The 15,396-nt window shown below is 40.0% G+C and overlaps 1 protein-coding gene across 1 annotated transcript; it reads right to left on the bottom strand.

Moving 5' to 3' along the window:
- Window positions 1–5,913: 5,913 nt before the first annotated feature.
- srek1ip1 (SREK1-interacting protein 1) lies at window positions 5,914–8,573 on the bottom strand. The gene is made up of 5 exons (XM_054603208.1): window positions 8,429–8,573; window positions 7,906–7,953; window positions 7,594–7,740; window positions 7,217–7,298; window positions 5,914–7,005 (listed from the first exon to the last, which is right to left on the bottom strand). The coding sequence occupies exons 1-5, from the start codon at window positions 8,451–8,453 to the stop codon at window positions 6,765–6,767; spliced, it is 543 nt and encodes a 180-aa protein (XP_054459183.1). The 5' UTR covers window positions 8,454–8,573; the 3' UTR covers window positions 5,914–6,764.
- Window positions 8,574–15,396: the final 6,823 nt, after the last annotated feature.

The raw sequence follows: 15,396 nt of genomic DNA, 5'->3' as shown, positions 1-15,396 counted from the left end.
TACCAGAACACAATTTCATTTGCTGAGAAAACAGTAAACTCCCAATCCATTTTTCCCAAATATGTAAAGATAGATGACGATGTGCTGAGAGCACATACGTACAATGTGCTAAAAATGATGTACTCTTTGTTATAATAAACATCAGTTAGTACTAAACAAGGATTAAACACCTTCAACGTCACTTGAAGCAACCACCAGACTGTGAAAACATTTGTTAACATCCGTAAAAAAAGTGATGACATCTGTGCCAGTTTTCCGTCTTATTTTAAAGTATTCCATCAAAAGGAAACAAGAAAAATCACCGCCAAGGCTACTGACAATGTAAGAGGACAAAAAAAACAACAACCATCTTGATCATGTTCAAGCCATCATGCCCCTCTGGCCCTGTTTGATGTCACTTTTAAACAAAGGGATGGAAACCCCCCACAGAACAGAACAAAGGCACACAACACTTTCCATATAAATGTGGATGGAAAGAACATTAAACTAAGACTGAGCAGATGTGCCCCAGCACAGAGATGACACCATGTCGTTCATCTCTAAAAAAAAAAGCCACATGTGTCTGATGTTGGGGACATGTAAAAAGTCTATCGTCATTTAAGGAGCAGAGAGGAAAGACTGTGGTGCTGAAGCTGTTAGGTAGGTGGTATTTTTTTTTTTCTGCTGGTATGTTGTCAGCAGTGCCACTCCTGCCACCTTCTGGACCTCAGTGGGACAGATGGATTGGGACAGAAAAGGAGGAAGAAGTCAATAGCATGCCTGTTTAGGCTAGACCTCATCCAAAAGGGACATGCAAATAGTAGGTTTGGAAGTTTGGGATGGATGTTGTGCACATGCACTTCAGGTGTAATTGGACTGGCATGGTGTTGTATTGCATTTCGAGTTCAAAGCTTTCATACATGAGGGTCTGTACGGGGTGGGAAAAATCTATCAAAACAAAGAAATAACGTCATAGTGTCATACTGGGATGAATACCTGTCTTGCAAGGTGCAGTGAAAAATGAATTCATCTAAGAGAGGCTTAGGCTGCTGGATTGCCAATAGTCATATTATGGTCAATAACATATTTTGCAAAACAATATGAGAAAATAAAGCCCCCTCTACATTTTTGTAAACCATTTGTCATTATGATCAGCAAATACATACTTTAAGAAAGTATGTGTGAACTCAATAGAAACGTACTATTCATCCCTTTGTTTGTGGAGCTAAAAACAAGTAATTAAACGAAACAAATGGAATACCAAGCTGTTTCAAAAGAGACCATTTCCTTCAGCTTTATCCCCTAAGTGTATTTTTAATCATGAATATGCAAATAAATGTAGACATCAAATACATCAATATCATTTACATCACCGTTCACTCTTGCCAAAGATAATAGAGTTGAAATCACATACTGCAGGCTACAGTACTTCCTCCAGCTGTAAAAAAAAAAGTTTGGGTCTTACAGGAGAATTCTCAATATCATCAAGACTTATCTGGAAAATAATGGTTAAATTAAATGATATAGAAATTACACAGTAAGTAGAAAAGCATCTGAGGGATTCATGATTTACAGAACCGAGGCCTACACATCCTGGGTTCTGACTGACCCATATTCCAGAGCCAGGAAACTTGTCCTCACCACCACCACCTACACAGGCAGCCCGGTCCAAGACAGGTTAGCCGTAAAGGACCTACTGATCGTGATCCAATGCGACCCCGTGCTAATTCCCTGGTGAAAGCCACCCAGTCAGTCCAGCGATGCTTCAAAACCTCAAGGTTTATATGAACAAGCTCCACTCTGAATGGGAACCCAGGAACTAGGCCGGTAATAACAGACCTCAGGAAGAAAAAATGGTTTTGACCAAAGAGAGAGTGGTGAATAGAGACTCACCCCATTCGCCCCCCCTTTTTTTTTCTCCCTACAGGTTTTGGGAGAATGTCGTACACGCTTCCTGTATAGCGATGTAGTATTTGATATAGCCTCTGTTTTTTGATGGCTGGGGTCATGTAGCCTGCTGTCTATTTATCCTAGAGGTCATTTACTACATGGCTTGGTTTTGGGGCCAAGATGAAATCTAAGATGCAGCAACTAAATTGGTAGCAAATGTATAGCCTCCAACTTGCCCCTTGGCCCTAATGCATTTTTCAAGTGCTCGGCTCACCGTGCTCCAAGATGCGGGGACGGCTTGCCTCTGAAATAATATTTCAACAGTGGTTACAGACGCAAAACCGGCGCCTTCTCTCAGCTTGGGTTGTTCCCACCAAAGTGCAGCATAAGGGATTTTCATTTTATTTCTGGGAAGATGTTATGCTTTGCTGTGTAGCGGTGGTGGCCTTAAGGTTAAGAGAAGCAGGCTCCTGACCAAGAGGTTGCAGGTTTGAATTCCCAGGGCCAATGATATCTATCCTCCTTCCACAGCTATACCACTGAAGTGCCTTTGAGCCAAGCATTTAACTCTATGTTGAGCTGTGCACTGGCTTCAGCAGGAGCCTGTGGTTGTATTGGGCCGCTCCCAGGTTGGATGAATGTAAGTGTGTGAATGTGAAGCAGGGCGTTGCTGGAAAAAAATGGAGCATGTGTGCTCAAAATCGCCAAGAAAGGTTAAAAACAGACACCAGCACAGAGGCTACCAGGCCGCCCACACAAGCTACTAAAGTTATATAAACAAATTGAAAAACACACTTAATGCTAACGAGAGATCATTTACCCCTAAGGGGTCATTCTGGTCAGCGATTCTGCAAAAAAGTTTGAGATGGAAGCCTCAAAAATGTTTACACGGAGGCTGAATCGCCGTTCTTGTGCAGCTAAACTCCCTAAAAGATCACTTTGACCATCTCATTTTCATTTAAATGGCTCAGTGGAGTCCCATTTACTTGCTGCCTTCCTACAGCCCAACAGGCTCAATAAAAGCCAATGAGCTGATGAAAACAGGAAAACCTAGTTGTTGTCCTATACAAACAGCATATGGTTTACTCAGTGTGGCTGCACATGGCAGCACTTCCACTTCATTTGTTCCTCTGTATCGAGTTGTCCTCTTACCATCTGGGCAATTATGAAGTTTCCCAGGATCCAAGTTTCTTTTGTCAAGACTTTAATATTGCCTTCATCAAGTGTATTAATTAGCATATGCATAGTATTAATATGTTGAACAGAAGGCGTATAATGGTGCTGTTGTTTCAGAATGAAAACATTTATTGCTCATACATTGATGCTTGCAATAAATGTGTCATTTACAAAGTATTTTTTTAGATGCTTTGGTACTCAGCTCTCATTTCTGTGGATATGGGACCCGTCTCTACATAAAATGTGTCACAAGATGGTTAACACAAGCTTAAGATATATTGACATGTTTTTCCAAACTCAATGAATACCCCTCTTGTGAATTTTGAAGCTTTTATGTGTCTTAAAAAGGGCCAATAAGTGGCTCAATTAGACTACAAAACGTCATCGCGCCGACAATACAGCCTCTACAGCCTCGTTGTGTAAACCCATGCTCATGCGACCGCTTTGTAGTTTATCTATAGCCTAACGATAGATGCCAATTGCATTAATGTTTCAAAAATCATAAAAACAGTGTTCATTTGTGAAGATTATCTTGCTGACCAAACGTGTGAGTATCATAAACTTGTGTTTGCCATAGGGTTTATTTTCTGCAAAAATTGGAAAATCCGATTGGCTTTTTGTCAAATGAACCAGTCGGATGCTAACTTCTGGGGTTTTCCTTAAAGAAAACGGCATCTCTGAAGCACTCTATTTGCTTTCTGGAGTCTGGTAATGCTAAGCTAAGCCAACTATCTCTATTACTTAAGAGACGTTTGGGTGTCTGTAGATGGCCCCCTTTTCTTTACTCAGCTACGATGGGGCCGAGTGTTGCTTTCTGAGGTCCTCCCCCCAAAAAAATGTCCTGCGAGGATGAGAACACGGAACATCAGAAATCACGTATTCGTTTGTGGCGAAATTTGTATTGACTTCTTGGCTGTCTCAGTTGTCAGTAGCAGATGAATGTTGATGTTTCTTTGACAAATTTGATGAATCTGCCCTCTGGAACTCAAAGAAAGGTAAAGGAGGGGGACCTGTCATAATGCCAGGCTTTGATCAGCAGCCATGCGAGTAGCTGTCATGATGCTGCAGATGTTAAAAGAGATATACCCTTCCTCAAGGCAAAGTGGAATTAATGGCCCTATTATAAACATCTGTCACGTAGCCCAGATCTGCCAAAACAAGGGCTTCCAAAGATCCTTGGTTTGTAACGTTTGTATGGCTCTGTGGCTCTTTATGCAGTTACCTGTCTTATCGGGGAGTGATACTACTGACAGCATGGAGGTAGTGGGATGGAAGCAACCATTAATGTAAACTGATAACTCATGATAGTTTGCTGCACCCGCCTATGGGCCATGGTCCCTCAGTGCATAGCTGCATTCCTGGGCAGTCTGAAAACTGTGTGTACACTGTAGGTGGATGTAATGGTCCTTTGAATTAACTTAAAAGGTTATTTATGAAATGTTTGTTCATTGTTGTGAACCTAAAAACGATGGTGTTTTTGATGAGTTCATGCGTGTGTCTGTGTTAGGATGTGAACGTGGATTGGATCTCCTTATGAGTACGTGATATACGTGACTTCCCCCCCAAACATTTACTGTTTGACAGTTTGACACAGGTATGTCTGCAATTAAGAAGTGGAGCCAAAGAGCATTGTTACCCAGAAGCTTCTGTCTATTCTTGATTATCTGGCAAAGCAAACAAGTGTTGTGAGGTTTTGCAACGCTCTTAAGTCTGTCTGTTTGTCTTTTTCCATTGCACATTGTCAGTAAAGATGATGGCAGCATGTGTGTTTTTGATGTTTATGCCTGTCTGTGTTAGTATGTGAATGTGGTTTGGATCTCCCTGAGTACGTGATGTACCTGAGCGTTTTTTTACCCCCCAACCATTTACTGTTTGACAGTTTAATTGATGTTTCTCACAGGTTCCTCTGCCATTAAGGAGTCGAGCCAAAGAGTATTGTTGCTCAGCAGCTTCTGTCTATTCGTGATTATTTGGCAAATCAAGCAAGTGTCAGGAAGTTTCGTAACACTCCTGTAAGTCTGTCTGTCTTTCACCAATGCACATTATCAGTAAAGATGGCAGCAGCAACTCGAATGGGGCGGCTGTGGCACATGAGGTAGAGCGCTTGTCCCGTAACCACAAGGTTGGTGGTTCAAACCCCTCTACCGGCAACATGCCGAGGTGTCCTTGAGCGAGACACCTAACCCCAAGTTGCTCCCCGGGCGCTTCATTGCAGCCCACTGCTCCTCCGGGATGGGTTAAATGCAGAGAAATAATTTCCCCATTGTGGGACTAATAAAGGATTGATTATTATTATTATTATGGATACAGCTCAGTCCCTGACTATTCACACACCATGACCACTAGATGGAGTATAGATAGATACTACAAGTCTAGATGTAGGGTTGTTTGTCATTAATATGAGGTTTTATCAGATCCAATTAGTCTGTTTTAAATTTACAGACTATAATATATTCATCCTTCTTGCCATTCACCGTTTTTCTGAGTGGATTTTCCAATTGAATTCTCCTTATTTCGTCCATTTGTGAAGATGTAAAAAATAATAATAGACTAACCAGAAGTATTAAGTATTGACACGTTAGTTATAAAAGAAATCTGTGGCATGTGTGCCATTGAATGACAAATAGTTATATTGTAACTTGATTATTAAACAAAATGTTTGCTTAGGATACAAAAAACGCACTTTTGCATTTTCCAGTGCTGGACACTTGATACTTACAGATCAAATGTTGCTGATGAATATTTTCCTTCGCCACACATTTCCTTTCCATCATTAATTCTCTGATTTTTAAGATCATTGTCCTTCATCTGTTATTCAAGGTATGTTGCTGCCCTCTACAGGAAGAAAACAATTCTAGAGACAGTAGATACAAATATAGATTTTACTAAAATAAAAGAACACATAATTGGGAGGACCAAAAAAAGACAGACTGAAGCAATAATAAATTGTCCAAAGGAAATAAACAAAGCTGTATAAAGAGGCTCAGTTAATGACAGCCCAAGAATTTACAAACAATATTTTTGGAATGAACATTTGAAATGACCACATGGTTTTCAAAAAGGTGTGGGTGGTTAAATAATAACCATTCTTTGACAATAATTACACTACTAGCAACCATATAGCCACATAGTCTCACAGGTAACTTCAGGAGTTTCATTGTACAAAAAAACCATTCTAGCAAATGTACAATATAAACATTCAGGCAATTACAAACTAAAAGCATTTTTTTGTCTACTGAAATTAGCCAGTAGATCAACTTTTGTTGACATGTCAGCACTGACAAAGAAATACGCCACTGAGTATTAATGAATGTTATCCTTGGCAATTTGTATCTTGTCAAACCCTGTTTGGGATTCACATTTGACCCCTTTAAAATATTTTTTGGACAGCATCCAGAAAACATAACTAAAGATGTTCAGGCTTTTCTTCAGTAATATGTACGACAAGAGACTATACCATGTGTCACTTAAAGATTCCTCTCACTCTGAGAGGAATCCATAACAGAACATGTTCCCTGGCTCCAGACATGTTTTGCAAAATTTTCCAGAGCACCCCAACACATTTTTTTCACTGGCATGATCGTATAAAACTTATCTGCAGCATAAAATGCACTACGGTATTTTTGGGCTAATTGATCATTTAAATCCTTGAAATCTGCAAAACCCAAGTTTCATGGACTGGAGAATAAATATATTGGACCTCCAGAGACTTTTTGGTCTCAGTCACTGTCTGAGGATTTACCAGAGCTGGAAGAGGAAGGGGAAGTGGAGGAGGATTCTTGTTTCTTCTTCTTCTGTTTCTTCTTCTGATTCTTCCCATGTTCCTTTTTGCTCTTTTTGCTTTTCTTCTTCCGGCTTTTCACTTTCTTTTTCTTCCCGCTCTCCTCCTCGTCCGATGAGGAGCAGGAACTGCTGCGTTTCTTTTTTTTCTTTGTAGTCTCATCGCTCGATGAGTTAGATCTGGAGAATAGAATAAAATGCTATGAAATCACTTTAAGGTCACAAATGTGTAAATTGGACAATAAAGGCAAACGCGTCTCAAAATCAGCTTCAAAGTCTGATCATCTGGTCTGGGAAATTAAGCAACAAACCATAAAAGTATAAAACAGTGATGAATAGGGTCAGTGTGGGTTGAATAACATAAAAATGCAAAGGTAGGACAAAAAGTTACCTCTTTCTTGACCTTCTGTCACTGCTGCTCTTCTTCTGTTTGTGTCTCCCTTTTCTACCATTATTTTCATCATTATGGGAACCTACACAGATTTGCAAAAAGAATAGTCAAGGCACTTTTTCCTGGAATAATAGCTGCTCATAACATACAAATGCAAGTAACACAACATATTCAAAAGCTGAAAAAAAAAGTATGCCTTATAATAATAGCAACATTGAGATTTCAACCACTTCCCCTTCTGGGGCGACTGCTGCATCGTGTTTTGTTTTTTTCCAAAATCACATGTTCCTCATTAATAAATCATCAGCTTGTCTTTTATTACACCACTGACTGTAGAGTACGTAAAAATAATAAGCTTAAGAGGGTCATCAGTTTACCTTTACTTCGCCCCAGCTTCTCACTGCGCTGAGGTGCAGGTTCGTCCTCTTCACTTTCCTCGCTGCTGGTGCTACTTACATCCAGGACTATGTCTTTCTGGGGGTCAACTCTGACAAAGTTCCGGCACTCAAAGGTCAAGTGGCCCGCTGAAAGAAAAAAAAAAGAGATAATGGATGAATAACCATGACAAAGCAGGACACTTTTTTTGGTTCACATTTTACAATTATAACCCTTTCAGCTGTTATAAGAAAACATAAAAATCAGAATCCTCCTTTAACTTGCGATGGAACTTGTGTCAAAACTTTACTTACGATATCCACATTTCTTGCACCCAGCCCGGATGTTGTCCTTATTAGGACCTGTGAGGTGATAGGAAATACACGTTTGTTTAGAGTTTTAAGTAACTTTAATTAAGTGCTTCTACACATGCACACATGAACAAGACTATTAAGTCAATGTGTGCATAAGCTAAATAACACGTAGCAAATAACTACATTTAAAAGGGACCTTTTAATTTCTATGAAAGCATGCAGACAATTTCTGAAGTTTTTGCGCCATACTTGTAGTGCAACAACACTACAACGAGACGTTTAAATAGATGAGCACAGGGACGCTGCGGTCTCTTTTACATGTGACATAGTTTATTCTGAGAGGTCAAATTAAACGTCACTGTTTAAAGGTAACTCTGGCATCGTCTATTGAATGGTTGTTTGGGTCTGCGTTGAGTTAGCACTTTAGGCTAACGCTAAGGTTAGCGCCACTTTGTTTAACCATACCCGTACTCTGTCCGCCGTTACTACATGAATCATAAATCTAATAAAAGTGCATACTGACCCGGGGCAGCCATTGTGCTCTCCATGATTAAACCGGAAAGGGGATCGTTATTAGAGCGCAAATACTAATCAACCAGAAATTTCCACGAGCCTTCACTCAAAATAACGTCGGCCGGAAACATTTGTTGGACAAACAACTAGTTCCGTCTTCTTCCTTTATCCGTTCTTTTGGCTGCTCGCAAACTAAATTGTTGTCGCATTGCCGCCACCTACTGGACTGGAGGAATAGTTCACACTGGTTTAATTAAAGGATCTGCTCAACAGCAGAAGGCCAACAGTTACATCAAACAAACTAAGCCTGAAACAAACTGTTTTGAATCGTTGAGGAACAGTAAATGTGAAGAGATTCTCTAATGTCTCTTATATTTATACTTGTATGAATTATGAATAGGCTACTGCTATCTGAATAACTAGGTGTAAGGGGCTTTACCTAGCATGTATTACTTGTTGGTGTATGTTCAATGTGCATATGTTTATTTGTTGACAAGTGGACAATATGCAAATGTTAAATCAAATTAGAAAATGTCAACGTAATATAAAGGATGTAGGCTACATTTCCATTTGTGGAAGCATTCGTTAAGACGCATTTAAAATTAAAATGCAATTTTGTGATCATTTGGAAATGAAAATGACAGCATTTCACATCAAACTCTGAATCAAGTTACTCAATCTAAAAAAAAATGCTAAGAATTTTTCAGAAACAATATTTGTCTTGTGCTTAATTGATTTCCCAGTAAAGCCAGTTGTGGTTTTTGTCAGGGTTGATTGAAGGCAGGCAGAGTCGGACCCACAGATGGAAAATGTCGACAGATGCGGGGCCCCCAGACATGCCCTCATCATCGCGTCTGTGACTGTGACACAGAACACACAGACGAACACACACACACAACCTCACTCTTGGTCTTTTGATGCCATCTGTCACAGTGACCGTTCTGTCAAATACTGTAATTAACTTGATTTATGATAAAAATAGACATATAAGCAGTCAGTGTTACTTAATCAGTTTATGCCTCACAATAAGCTGCCTCACAGCTCTGGAGTTCCACTCAGCCAGAGGACTTTGATCCACTGCACCTCACATTGTTTTGTCTTGTAGTAGTCATCTCACATGCTTAAAAAAAACATGACCTTACTCTAATTTGTGAGAAATGTTCTATTTTCAGCCACTGACCAGATGTACCAACATTTATGTCATTTTTCATTATCATCGCAGAAAGTTTAGCTTGTTTTGTGGCAGTGGTGGTGTTATTGCATCAAAATCCGTGAGGCATGATAAAAAAATGAACATTTGTAAACAACACTTTTGTTTCATTATCACTCTTTTAAGCCTTTCTCGCCCTATATGATTGATATTTCCTCTACATGACTGAAGTGAATAAATTGCTAAGAGTCATTGCTTGCACAACAATATATTTTAAGATTTCATTCCACTGATACAGATAAGGGGGGTTTATCATGACTTTTTTCTGGCCTTTAAGTAGTTTGTTCTGTTTGATAATGCTTGTGTTTTAGTTTAATTTTTCGTCAAAATACGACAATTGTAGTGTGTCCTTGTAAATTTTCCCTCAGAACAGAATACTGCCTCATCAATTTAGCATTACTTGAGCAATCTCCAGCTTTCGTAAAGCTTCTCCCCGGGCTTTAAAATAAAAGAAATCCTCATATATTTGCTTACTGTTAAGAAACATAGATTATTTATCAAGGCTAAAATACAGTTCAAAGGACAGTGCTTTATCTCTGTCAGTTTATTGCCTCAGGAGAGAGATTAAAACAAAGAGTATTTGTTAGAAAACTGTGCAGCTGTTTGAAGCCAGATAGGACAAGGTGTCTTCTGTGCTGTAGAGAAAAGTTAAATTCACTTATCAGCCACTGGAAGGTGCAAAGAGCAAGCAACTCCTTGAAGAGACAATTTGTTGAATGAAATAGGCTGTAACTGCAGTGGTAGAACAGAGAATAAAGACAAAAATTACACAATATCACGTGCTTCGAGGAATGTTTCAAGCCCAATCAAGAAAATTGCATAACACACACTCACCAGTTATTAACTTAATTACATAAATCATTGCTCTGGCTACACCAACACAGTGGAAGAAAAGCATACCACCAGTCTGTCGGCTATTGACACTAAATATCATTTTACATTCATTTTAATACAGTTTGACACAGAGACATCTGAAAATTGTAATGTCAGATGCATTTTTACCAGTTTTATTCTTATGACTGATGTTTTCACACAAATGCCTCTGTCTCATCAAATCATTCCACTTAAAACAATCCTTAAACTCATTCATCTTCTAAGCTTTATTGAATTTCATGTCTTCAAGTCACAGATTGTGAATCAAATGTAAAACATTGGTACCCAAAAAACAAGCCTAAAAGTTAAGAGAAGTGATTGAGAGGTACAAGGAGCCAAGTTCATCTTTGTCAATCTCTCTTTTCCCTTTTTTAACTCCAACTCTGGATGAAAGCAGTCAAGCTTGGTTTTACCTGCTTGTGTTTAAAGTGCTTCTACCGGCTATTACCTGGTTCTCATTATTAATCATCAGTTTATTGTAATTGTAGCACTTTTTTAAAGTTCTGTAGAAATTCTGACTCGATTCTTTCAGTAAGCTGGATAGCAGATGTTATTTTTTTTATACATTTTGACCTCTCTGATCCTCTGAGCTACATCTGCTCTGGATCAGATTTACTATGCAATGAAGATTACCAAGGTGAATAAGTTAAAAGTGAGCTAACCAAAATTAGTTGGCTAACCTGCTTTTTCAAGCCCCAGGCACATATTCCGAAATATTTTCAACAAGAAAATACACTAGTTGCTGATTTTGTATCTGTATTTCAAACTTTTAAACTGTGTAGATGAATATATCTCAAATGTATATGGTCACAGAGAATAGACTGGGCCTTTAAGGAGGGCCTTATTGGTAGCTGCTGACAGGCTGGTTCCCTAACTTGTCTTCATTTCTGCGCATATCATAAAAAGCTCCATGACAAAGATAAGACTGTGGTAAAACATTCCCCAGTTACTTTACTGCTGCTTTTTTTTCTTCTCTGTTTTGCCCTCCGTTAAAGTCTAACTTTTTTTAAAGCCCCTTTAATGTTGTAATGAGTCTTCCTCTTCGTCTCTGTAGACTTTGTGACTCACTACACAATTGAAAGAGGGATTTTATTGTTGTTACCATGGTGCAACAAACAAAAGACAACTGATGGGGAAAAGTGACAAAATTACCTCCATCTAGTTTCTGGGATAGTTTCTGAGATGAGACCTTGCTGAAACCCAAGAAACCCAACATAAAAATGCTTAAAATTCATTCAACAACATAACAGTAGACAAAGTACAGTCCATCTGAAAGGAATCATGGCTATAAGCGCCAAGATCAACTCATTGCAAAATGGCTTTGATAAAGTTTTGGTAATGTGTTTATGAGCAAAGTTGAAAGCAATAAATTGAAACAATCTGTACTCCACTGAGACACTCCACAGTCAATTAAATTTAAAATATATTTCCTTGTTTGCCAGCGTTTGCTCGCTTACTGATTTTTCACATGTTCGTGCCACAAACAGACGTCAAAGACACAGCTTCAAACAGCGGCCTCACACAAAGTACTCTGGTGGTGCCTTGAACCTTTTTCCCAGTCTGAATGTTGTTGTCACCCAGCTGTATGTTATCCACAACAACCATCTGGAGAATTGGGTTGGGGGGCAGCAGGATGTTTAGGCATGAGTGACATTTTCCCACGAAAAAAGCAAAATGTTCTTGAGCAAGATGATTAAATCTTTAATCTTTCTCATCTACTGTTAACAGTAAAAAAAATGTAATCAGAAATAAGAACTAAATGAGACTAAAAGTGTACTGAAACACTAGGCTCTGTAAGGGGCTGATCACACCGAAAAGTGTCGCTACAGGTGCCAATGCTACAAAAACACCTTGGCAAAGCACAGCATGGAGCGCCTTTGGAGTGGGGCTGCGTGCAGAAATGGTCCATTAAATATGAGTAACGACTTTAATGGTAAAAATGTGGTCTCTCTCTCTCAAAGAGCCTGACTAAACCTCCAGGCTTCGTTCTTTCCCTTCTCCTCTTAACCATATACATCAACAGCTGCACCTCCAGTCACCAGACCGTCAAGCTCCTGAAGTTTGCGGATGACACCACCCTCATTGGACTCATCTCTGGTAAGGATGAGTCCGCCTACAGGTGGTAGATTGACCCTCTGGTGAACTGTTGTGGACTGAACATCTTAGAGCTCAACGCTCTTACAACAGTGAAGATTGTTGTGGATTTCTGGATGAACCCAGCCCCACCTGCCCCTATCACCCTGTGTGACTCCCTGGTCGCCGCTGTGGAGTCTTTCTGCTTCCTCGGCTCAACCATAACCCAGGACTTCAAGTGGGAGCTGAACAACAGCTACATCACCAAGAAGGCCCAGCAGAGGATGTACTTCCTGAGGCAGCTGAAGAAATTCATCCTGCCAAAGACAATGATGGTGCACTTCTACACTGCCATCATTGAGCTCATCCTCACCTCCTCCATCACCATCTGGTGCCCTGCTGCCACTGCCAAGGACAAGGGCAGACTGCAGCTTATCATCCGCTCTGCTGAGAGGGTGATTGGCTGCAATCTGTCATCCCTCCACGACTTGTTGGCCTCCAGCACTCTGAGGCTGGAAAGAAAGATTGTAGCCGGCCCCTCTCACTTTGGACACAAACTGTTTGAACTGCAGTTTCTTCCCGTTTGCAGTCTGGCTCATTAACAAAGCCCGGGACCCCCACTGACTCCAACACTATCATCCTCAGGACAATTTTTTACAGTTACACACCTTTTCCCAATTCTAATCTTAAAATACACACTTGTCACTTTAGTAACATACTTGCGTACTCTTTATTTTTTTGTTTATCATATTTCATTGTACATTTTTTATTTTCTAATAATGTCTTGAGTTAAATGCATCTCTAAAAAAACACTAGAAAAACGTGACGCGTGGCACAACAGAGGAGTGCTCAGCAGGCCCGGCGTATAATAGGAAAACAATAATGGTTCTACTGGTGACACATTTCTAGCGATGCTTCTTAGTGTGGTCAGCCCCTGATGATAAGTACAAGCTACAAAAGCAACAAAATGACTAAGCCTTGCCAGTTACATTGTACACTGGGAAATGGCTAACGGCATTTTTTTTTGACTTTTTAGATGGAACAAAACAGAGTGAAACAAAAACATATGATTGGTTGATGCTTGACTGCAGCACTGAAGAAAGTTGGGCCTCAACTTTGATTTGTAACATGTAACACCCGTCACGCAGTGACAAATGTCGGGCATCAGTATTTAGCTTAATGTCTCCGGCTCCATTGAAAATGCCTTGTTGCTGTGTTGCTCGTAGTGTAAACACAGCATTAGGCTATACTTACGCACAGCAGTTCTTCAAGTTAGATACCAAAACATTTTAGTTTAGAATATAAATATCACATTTCATAATGAGCAGTTATTAAGCTTCATTATCTGGGGACAATGAATGCTTTTCCGGGACCTTCAAGTGTGTAATGGGTGACAAAAGCAGCAGATAAAGACTGAACAGATAAAAAACATACAAAAAAAGCACACACATATAATGCTGGGACATCTATGTTGCCTCAGTAACATTTATTCTGGATCAGTGAAGTTTGAGACCTGTTCACTAAACATTTCTGTTGTAACTTTGTAGTTTACTTATCTGTGTAATTACACATTTCTCTACAGTACATGCAGTTCCCTGGGTGGTCCAGTAAGTTCCTCAGGGAAAGTAAACCCCATGCCTTATTGGTAATCCATGCATGAGTGTGTGACCTGAAAGCCTAAATTGTAAATGTAAATGTATACCGCCACACCAGCGCTTCTAACAGGCTCTGTCTGGTCAGCACCTGGCGGACACCGAGGAGGCTGTGGAGGATGTTTTTGGACAGAGGCCTGTCTAGCAAAATAAACCCAAGTCTGACCTCAAGCGCCAGTCGTGGAGTCTCCGACCTCACCACCTGACACAATGTTCCTCCCACAAGCATGAGCATCATGCCTGGGTGGCCATTTAGGAAAAAGGAACTGTCTTTGGCATCCTTTCAGAAGGGAAAACAAAAGCTGTGAGAAGGAAGAGCAATACTCTAATTCCATGCTGTTCCACCACACTGATTGGACTCCCTGTTCTATTCAAATTCATCTTACTGGTCTTCATTTTATGTGTCTCAAAATAGAAAATAAACTGTTTTGGGAATCTTTATTGCACATTGTTCTTTGGAGGTTGCTAGGTTATTTCTTGTGTTTCTTCCTGCCCTTATTCAAGGTCTTGCCAGGTGAGGCAAATACCAGCTTGAATTGATTTGTTTTGAATGATACGTTTGTATGCAGTAGAAGTGTGCTTGCTCTCCCTCACCCCCTGTGTCCTCCCATCTCTGTTTTTCCCTCCAGGCTCTCTCTTTCTCCCTCCCCAAATCTTTCTGTGCATGTTTGATGGCTTCTGTAATGAGGGCTCTTTGATGTGGAGGAGATCTAGGGTAAGCAGAGTGCTTAGTTGAGTGGGAGGCGAGTAATGTGGGGCAGGTAAACCGCGAGTTGAATTAAACAATTGTTTCTTGAATACAAATGCATCTCACTGGATTTCTATGGTTTCTGTTTTCCCACATAATCCTGGTTTTTAGTCAACATTTAGCTCATTAGTGCAAGTTTATTTTCACTTCCCTGTCTTTGTAATGTATAAGTTCTACACACTTGTTTATTCCCCTGCATTCCTTAAACCCTTTGTCCCACTTTGGCTCTTTTGAAACCAAGTCAGACATTTCCTGCAGCAAACTACAAAGCCATTACTAACCTGTGTGAGCTGCTGACAGACATGTGTCCACAAAGGACCAAGAGAGAAAAACACTTTGATGCGATACATGGTGGAGGAAAAAGATGGACAGTGTGGGGAGGGAAATGGGCCTGCTCTCTGATTTGATGGATATTTCTGACG

This window comes from Anoplopoma fimbria, chromosome 8 (genome assembly GCF_027596085.1).
Source record: "Anoplopoma fimbria isolate UVic2021 breed Golden Eagle Sablefish chromosome 8, Afim_UVic_2022, whole genome shotgun sequence".
Taxonomy (NCBI): domain Eukaryota; kingdom Metazoa; phylum Chordata; class Actinopteri; order Perciformes; family Anoplopomatidae; genus Anoplopoma; species Anoplopoma fimbria.
The sequence above is the reverse complement of the archived record's forward strand: the minus strand, read 5'-3'. Positions and strand labels throughout refer to the sequence as shown.

Excerpts from the sequence above, each read along its gene's own strand:
- srek1ip1 (XM_054603208.1), bottom strand. The coding sequence starts at position 8,453 with ATGGAGAGCACAATGGCTGCCCCGG. Across the intron at positions 7,954-8,428 it reads GAGCACAATGGCTGCCCCGG|GTCCTAATAAGGACAACATC; the intron begins GTCAGTATGCAC and ends ATCACCTCACAG. Across the intron at positions 7,006-7,216 it reads GACAGAAGGTCAAGAAAGAG|ATCTAACTCATCGAGCGATG; the intron begins GTAACTTTTTGT and ends TCTATTCTCCAG.